General features: G+C 35.9%; 1 protein-coding gene across 1 annotated transcript in view; it reads right to left on the bottom strand.

The window, feature by feature from the left end:
- The window catches only part of LOC104527733 (zinc finger MYM-type protein 2), a 15,628-nt gene extending 12,065 nt beyond the window's left edge, over nucleotides 1-3,563 (bottom strand). Inside the window, exons 1-2 of the mRNA XM_029085848.1 lie at nucleotides 3,443-3,563; nucleotides 1,304-2,163 (exon numbers count right to left, since the gene is read on the bottom strand). Coding sequence (XP_028941681.1) covers nucleotides 1,304-2,153 — 850 coding nt within the window. The 5' untranslated portion in view covers nucleotides 2,154-2,163; nucleotides 3,443-3,563. The remainder of the gene's footprint in view (nucleotides 1-1,303; nucleotides 2,164-3,442) is intronic.
- Between the last annotated feature and the right edge of the window lie 5,422 nt (nucleotides 3,564-8,985).

The raw sequence follows: 8,985 nt of genomic DNA, 5'->3' as shown, positions 1-8,985 counted from the left end.
TGGTTTTAAAAGATTAGGAACTGAGTTTCTAAATTATTCAGTGAGACATCCAGACTATGAAAAACTTCACAGCTTTCAACTTCAGAAGTCAAATTTTGAAATTAGTTTTAAGATTAACACAAAACCCCTACAATCTACCATCCTACTTAAAGCTTAGCTTCATACTGCTATTTCCATAATACAATATGAAAGGTATAAAGTACATTTGGTAATGTATAACCAAATTGAAGAACTGTGCTATTTAAATATTTGTTGAAAAATAGTTTAAAAATTGCACAATTTCTTAACTTACTCATATGCTGATTAAAACACATGGATTAACAAGGGTCTACTACACCTAGATTCTGTTTTAAATTTCCCTTTTAAAATGACCCTAACTAGTCTGAAGTTAAACCTGTAGCAAAAGTGTTAGTTTGTCCTTTTCCCCTTACTTCTAGCCTAACAGGGCAACAGAGTACCAGTATATGTTGGAACCTGGAAGGTTTCAAATTGCTTATGTAAAAGTTTAAATTATGTAAGCCAGCGATTCCAGAAGATCGTTCATGGCTGCTCCACTTGGCTTTTAGCAATACCTGTTTACTGCTAAATCAGGAGACAATATACTGCTATTTACACAGAGATATAGAACAAAACCAGACAATTCAAACTAATTAATACTGTATGATACAAATAGGTATTATCACAGGCGACTAAACAGCAATTATGAAGTGTATATAACTTAACATAGGAATATGCAAGTCCACAAGTAACTCGGACCCTGTTTTGTTAGGCATTGTAAATACCAAGAATTGTTCAGTATGCAGTGAATTATGACAGCTAGCTACTAACAATTTAAGATCACACTTTCAAGTTCAAGCTTTTTGCATGTCAAATTATATTAAGATGGCAAAATAACAGATCAGTAAAATAATACTTAAATAACCTTGATGCATTATACTAGTCATAGAACTGCAAAAAAGGTGCAAAAGTTACACAGATACACTCACCTTCATTTGTGTCAATTAAAGGGGTACACTTAAGTCATAAAGTTAGTTTTGCTTTAGATACAAATACTTGCATCTCAAAACATCTGAAGGTATCGCTAACTGCTAAACTAGGATAGTTTACCTACCTAACACATTATGTCATTGAGCGTATTTTATTCCAGAGTCACAGATAAGGTTGTGATGGGGATGGATGGAACCAAGATCTACCATATGAATTAAGCTAAAAAACTAAGCAGTGCCACTGCCAGAAATATTTTAATCAAACATTCTATTATTTATTTTCAGCTTTTAAAGAAATGTTCAGAATTGCAACTTACCAGGATTATGATGAGTCACAGATTCTCCATTTTGAAATACATCTCCAGCCACGTTCATTCTACCAGGATTGAAAGGTCCTACACCAGTCTTGGTCTGTGAAGTCAAAGATGGGGTGTATGTTTGCATATTAACACTGAAACTACTTGACTGCAGTCCGTTAGATACATCTCCCAAGTTGGTATTCTGCAGTGATGTAACATGTGTAATCATTAAGTTCATGTCATGCCCTTCAGCATTTTCTAAATGACCATCACTCACAGAGCTCATAGTACCTGTTTCTAATGTAGTAACATTAGCAATCTGAATTTCAGAGTCTGGTTCTGTGGTTATACCACTATTACCTATTCCTGAATTTACCTTACTTCTTGAAAAACTGGAAGCTGAGAATTCCGTATCGTTGGTTCTATTTGTACACTCTGGAAGTCTTCGTTCATTAAAATTGGAAGCATTCTTCTCTTGTCCTTGATTTGTTTCAAGGTCTTCTTCATCATCAATAATAATAGTTTCACTTATACTCCCCTTTTGAGAATTTAAGTCTTTTGGAGGAGGAAGCATTTTGCAATCATTCCCTTGAAGTTCTTCATTTTTTGATGATGCAAATGCAGCGTTCCTTTGATCTGCCATCAGTGGTGTAGAATTTTGTGGAGGTTGTATAGGTTCAATAAAAACTACATCATCGTCATCTTCTATAGGTGAGTTTTGGAATTTATTAGGTCTAGAAACTAAAGAATTTGGTGGACCTCCAAATGTATTTCCTACATTTGCAAGACCTGTTGCCATGGTGGTATTCCCTACTAGACCAGGAGTATGTTCAGACAGTTCTAATCCTCCCAGAGAAGTCGTGTCCATTCCAGATCTGCTGTTCAAAGGAAAACATAACACAAGAAAGAAAAAAAAACAAAACACAACACACCCAACTTCAGAGTAAGATATAACTTTTCAATAACAGTTTTTAAAAATAACTACAGAATTAATAGTTACAGCTTTTACTTTGTTTTCTTCCTGAGATCATGTAAAGAAAAAACGAAGTTTCTCTATACTCTTATTTGAATGTCTTTAACATTCATTTACTTTCTAATCTTACACTAGCAAAAGAAAAAAAAAAAATACTGTCATTACCAACATTTCCCACAGAATAGCAGCTACACATGACTATGTTTAGAATAACACATACATACACATAGAGGAAATAGAATTTTTGATGGTATTTATTACATGACACCGATTTCTCAGTCCCTTTCCCACCCACATATGCACACTGATCCTGTAACACTGTTTTTGCTAGACTGCAAAGTAAGAATAAAAGTCAGATGTGCAAAAAAAATCTGAATTCCTATTTAATTGCATTCCAACTAGAAATGGTAGTTTCAGTGTAAGTTTATACAATAAAAGACTGAAATGCATATCCAAGTGCCTAGCAAAATAAAAAGGCAACTTCGTCTTGTCAATTAACAACTTTGACATTCAAGTGATTTTTCCCCAATCCCATGCTGCTAAAGCTCCTTAGGTGGCCCCAATATAACTGGAACACAGAAGTAAGCAAGAGGGATATGGAACTGCTGCACACAATGAAAACAGATACGTTATTGAGCAGTGGAAGGTGCACAGCAACTTCTCATTTCTAGCCACTACCAGAGGCAGGTCATCTGAAGTTCTGACTTCCTACTTCATATTCCACTGCAGCTTTCAACAACTTTATCTCTTTTCTTTTTAACAGCAAGTCATGTTCCTTCTCAACAGCTACTTTGCCTAGGGGTTTCTGTTTGCTTTTAGGAATTGTTCAGTTTGAGGAATCTGTTGTTAATAGTCGTCAATTCTACCATTAAGAAATTATAAAAGGCAACCTGGATATACAACTTCTGTACCTGTAATTCCAAACTAGCATGTAATCGGTGCTAAAGGACCCAAGATCTCTCTAAAAAATACGTGTACTAATAATCAGTAAATTAAATTGATCTTAATACACACAACAAGAAAAATACAGATGATAATTTGGGAATACCTTGGAGTATACGCTAATGTATGACATCACTGAGCTTTTGTGAAAAGCTAGAAGTAGCTTGAAATGCTTTTTTATAAATCTTTTATAAAGGAAGGTAAATAGAGGAAGCAGAAATATCCTGCTCATCAATACTTACCCATCCAGAAATCCACTGCAATCTGTTTACCTTAATAAGTTGCTCCAAGAGCTTTTATTTTCATTCCTGCAGGGAACCTGCTCTTCTTGTATCAATTTGCTGCCCTCTGCAAAAGCAGTGTTTTTAACCCTGTTTCAGAACAAAACCATTAGATATCTAAAAGAGTTTCATCATCTCAAACCTTTTCTACCAACTATATTCATTAATCTGATCTGCTTCTAAACTTACAGTTTAAGTTCAGTCTGACTTTTCACACTATCATCCTACAACATTAGAGAGAGAACGTCAGTCTATACAATCATTGCTGCGAGTAAAGCAGCAACAGTACTGTTTATTCTAGATTTTCCACTCTGTCACATCACATTTCCAGAATCCTTTGTTTGACGCTTTAGATATATACGGAAAAAATACAATGTTTGGTAACAGACAGACAGACATAACTGCAATTAAGTAATCAAACACTAGAATTAAGGAGTGTATCTGTAATAGAATATTTAAAAAAAAAAAATGGCTCAAGTAAACCAAGCTATTGAGAGAAGAAACCTTAGCAGTTATGTTTCTTTGCCTTTTATCACATCAATCTCCTTTATGCTTGTAGCAGAATATACTATGCTAAAATTAACATATAGCAAAAGGAAAGATACAAACATACATTATAAAATCAGGCTTATAATGCAATATAAACCTTACACTGCTAATAATACTCAAATTGTATATATGCATTGTAGTGATAATTAGCATTAGATAAGGCATCCATACCTTATATTAACACGTGACCATTCACAAGAGACTGAAAATGTTCAAAGTTCAAGCCTATATTTATTCTTCAGGTTTTGTAACAGTCATTAGGTTTCCCAGACTTGGCAGCATTTTTAAAACCAAGAGTATCAACTTCTGTAGTTACCTACTGTTTGAGGACAGCACTTAAAATCCCCAGACAGTAAAGAGTTCCAGAGGAACAAAGCTCAAATATTCTTCCAAGCATTTACACCATTATTCAAGCCCTCTTGTCCATTAACTGAGTGGGAGCCGGCTGGCGGCTGAGGGGGAGTGACAACACCAAACAGCAAAGCTGTGAACCAGATTAATCCCAGAACAGACACGACCACCTTTTAATTCCTTCATATGTTAGCCTTACAGCCTAATGCCATTATGTAATAGCATTTGAACCCAAATAAAGGTAACATTCTATTGGAATGAAAGAGGTTTTCTTGCAAAAAAAACCCCCCAAAAAACAACCAACCCCAAAAAACACTGTATTATCAATGCAGTTGGCTTGTACCTCCCTGGAAATCAGTCAGTTACACTGAAGATTAATTTAATCCAATATTCTCTTTTACCTATCTTATTTTTCTCTCTGGGGCTGAATAATTCAAAGTTAGATTTTCCTACATCTCAGCTTTTGCTGAAAAGAATTAATTCAGTTAACTGATTCTTAAGGTTTCCAGGTTTATTCCATGTGTTTTCTTTCTCCACAAGGACAAAAGCATCACAAGCACATAAAGCTTTTAATAAAGTTTTAAATATACCTGAACAGATGGGAGCAAAGAAGAAATGAGACTATGCCAAGACTGTACCTCAGGCCTGACTCAAACCTTTGCTATTCCTGTTTTTACAGATCCTTTGTAGAAAGACAGACTTGGGATGTATTACAGTACATGCACATAATATGTAGCAAAAGACCCAAAACATATATCTTTTTGCCTAAATATTTTTTTTTTTCACAAAGTCTCTTAAAAATGTTTTAATTACCTGTATTATTGGGTATGACATAAAAATGAAAGAAGTTAATGTGCTTAACTGCTAGCGCATAGTCATAAGTAAAATCTGTATATATTTCCTCACAAATACCAGCTCCTACCTCTGCAAGACTCAGTAAAATTACCCCCCCAAAAAATCTGATTTTTTTTTTTATTCCAAAAACTTGCAGAACAAAGTAGGCAGCTTGTTTTCTAAAAAACAAGTACCAATGAGAAACCCAAAAACTACATAGGCAGTGCCACAGTCAATATTTCTAAATGAACAACTACCAAAAAAGGAATGATCTAGAGAGTGATAAGAACAGCTTTAGTATGTGAAACTAGGAAAAAACCTCACACCTCACTATTGGTAACAGTGAAAGATGCTTAACAACAGAAACACAATTGCTAGAAACCTGTAAGAATTTAGTAGACTGATCACTGGATGAATTGTTGAGACTTTGGCGGGGGCAGGGGGAGGAGAAAAAGCAACCAAAAAAACCCAACAAAACACAAACTGGTGAGGCCTAGTCTGCAGAAAATGTGTGTTCAATACTGCTTCAGAATGAGCTCAGGGCCTTGTGGCAGCACACAGGCACCAAAATCACAGCTGGATGGAAACAGAGACACTACCAATACACAACAGCCCTTCCTGAACCAGGCTTTGTGTTGTCTCCTTTTAAATCAAGCTACATCACTCATTTACAGGAGTCTTCATGTTGAAATAAATTATAATCCCTTAACCACGTTCAAGGCTTAATTGCTGGAAAAAATGAAAGGCAAAATGCAGGCATTTCTCTGGAAGGGTGGCAAATACTACAGCTTTTAAGACAGGCATCTAGGTCATGCATAGGCTAAATCTTAACTCCATAGCCAAATGATAAACAGAGTTTTAAATTTATCATGAAGTGCAGAAATTGGGGTGTGTCCACCAAAAAAAACAAAAAAAAAAACCAAAACCAAAACCCAAAACAATTCCACTTTAACAAAAGTAGAAACTGGAATTTTAAATTTTTTTACTAAGTGTCATTAAAAACACCTGGGAGGAAGGTGACAGAAAAGCACAGTCATGGTCACGTACACTTGGAGCAAAGTCACAAAAATCAAAAGGAGCCACCGAAATCCAGCCAAAACTACAGTTCCACCAACACAAGGCACTTGATATAGGAACCCAAACTAGGACCAGCATGTGCAAGTACTTCCATATACAGGCTAGAAGCCTAAAAATAAAATAAATTAAAAAAACCCTGAAAGACTGCTTTTGAGAGAATATATAACTGAGAGATCTTCAAAAGAGAATGGATGACCATAACCGAGGAGCCAGTACTATACTATGCCACAAACACAGGAACAAGACAGCGATTGCTCTGCCCCAGTGAAGGAATACTAATACTACTTTCTGCTAGGAGAGCACAATATCCTGACTACATTATTTACCTCAACAAGTTCTGTGCTACCTTTAAGTTCCATATCCAAACAAGAAGAAATAGCCTATTAATGGTACACTATCAATCACTTCCACTCAACAGTGACAGCACATGCGAGATAAGGGGAACAAGAAAGACTACAAAGTCATAACTGAAGACTTCAACTACTAGAGGAAGAGACCAAAAAACAAACAAACAAAACCCCCACCAATAAAACCACCACCTCTGAACCATGGAGACAAATTCTTACAGAACAGCCCAGCCAACCGCAACCAGCTAGAAGACTAACAAGAGGAAAAACAACTCCTGATCTAATTCTGAGCCATGCAACATAGTTCAAGATGTAATTGCCTATATAGCACTCCAGAAGAGCAATTTTAAACTCCCCGGGGAATAATTTTTTTAAAAAAAATAAAAAAAATCATTACTTCAACATTTAAATTCAAAAACGACAACAATATAAGTGTGAGAAACTCAGCTAAAAGGAAACTAAATGGAGCAGCAAGAAGAACAAATGCCTCTTGAGAGGATGAAGGCTGTTTAAAACCTCACTATAGTAAGTATACAACCAATCTACAAAGACCCCAGAAAACCATAAAGACTACTATTGGGAAGTCTCTGAGCTAAAAAGATGTTGGAATTGTACTAGGGGGAAGTTTCATATACATTTGCTTTGTTCTTTACCTTCTCCTAGGCATGGTTCAAGACAGGCTACTGAGCTATGTCAAAGCAAAATTTTTCTAAAATGTCAATTCTTGCCAATTTTACCAACAGTAAAATTTTGATAAAGAAAAAAGAGTACCCAAGAAGCCTGAACCACATCAGAACACTCTGGAATAAATTCTTTGCACTGATGTTCAATGTGCTAACAGAAGAGGATTTTAGAACAAATCACTAAGGCCATATGGCATTTACCAAAGACAGTCAGAAATTCTGTATTTCAGTATCTGTAACCAATTTCTTAAGCAGAAGGTGATAACCATTAGCCAAATAACTACAGGCTACAGTCCTATCTCCATCACTAAACAGACTGATAGAAACTACAGCAGAATAAATATACAAAAGAAAAAATATTATATGGGGAAACAATTAACATGGATTTTGCACAGAAAAGGTAATGCCTCACAGGACTACTGGAAAGATCTTCTGAAGGGTTGACCACTTGCTGACCAACCTCAATTAAACTGGTATCTAGCACGTAAGACTTCCAAAATGCATTCAAACACATTCCTCGCTAAAGATTGCAGTGGAAATTATCTGTAATAAAAGATTTGTGAAAGGGTTCTCTAGGGCATTTGTAATTATTTAAAGAGAAAAATATCACATGTTGTTTGCTATTACGACAATAAAGAGAAGTTACCAGGGGCTTCCAAAACAAATTATATAGGTCAACATACATAAGCCAACTGTAAGAAACAGTGACTCCCAAAGTGAATTTCCTAATCATACAAAATTTTTCACAGCAGCTGGAAACAGAAACTGGCTGCAAAGAACAACAGAAGGACATCACAGTGCTGAATGCTCAGACAGTACAGTATGGTAGGAGGCAAAATCACTAGTAGTAAATGCAAGGTAACGAACAGGAAGAAAAGTGGAAATACATACACAGCAATTCCTCTAAAGCAGAAGTCTAAGATCCACGTTGCAACTCTTTCAGAAGTCCTTAGCCAACCAGCTACTGAAAACCAGAAAAATCATGCTATAACTGCTAAGATTCTATTCCTAGACATCACTCTCGTAAACACGTTACTGAATTGTCTACTAACCTAGCAGAGCAACTAATCTAACCTAGTAGAGAAATAATAATACCCTCACATGCAGAAGAAATGTTACTACCCTCACAGAAGCTTTACTCACGCAAAATCTGAATTTTGGCCTTTAGCATCTCAATGTTCTGTGAGGCTACATGATTCTAATGATCACATCCTGACCCTGATATTTCTTTGACCATAACATCATTTAATTCCTTAATTCAGCTACTCCCAAGAGTTCTTATCCTTCCTTACTCACTTTTTATCACTTGACTTTTTTAAGTCTGATGATGAAAATCTCAGTCTATTGTAAAGACTGTATGTAGCTATCAAGAAGCTCTTTCTCTAGATTAACAGTATGCTGCAACGTCTTGCTACCACTCAGGAATGTTCATTCCCTATTTTTTTTATGTAACCTACATACCATGGCTTTCTTGAGGTATGAACCATCAACTGAACCCCAGTGGCTGACCAAAAGTATGCCACAGTTCACCTCAAAAGCAAACCACACCACTCCAATTAAAGTCACCTTTAAGAAGCAATTGAGGTAGTCTAATAGCTCAACTATTCAAGAGAAGTGTGGCCAGCAGGCTGAGGTGAGGCCACATCTGAAATATTGTGTCCAG

The sequence above is a fragment of the Antrostomus carolinensis genome, unplaced genomic scaffold (genome assembly GCF_000700745.2).
Source record: "Antrostomus carolinensis isolate BGI_N321 unplaced genomic scaffold, ASM70074v2 scaffold1297, whole genome shotgun sequence".
Taxonomy (NCBI): domain Eukaryota; kingdom Metazoa; phylum Chordata; class Aves; order Caprimulgiformes; family Caprimulgidae; genus Antrostomus; species Antrostomus carolinensis.
The sequence above is the reverse complement of the archived record's forward strand: the minus strand, read 5'-3'. Positions and strand labels throughout refer to the sequence as shown.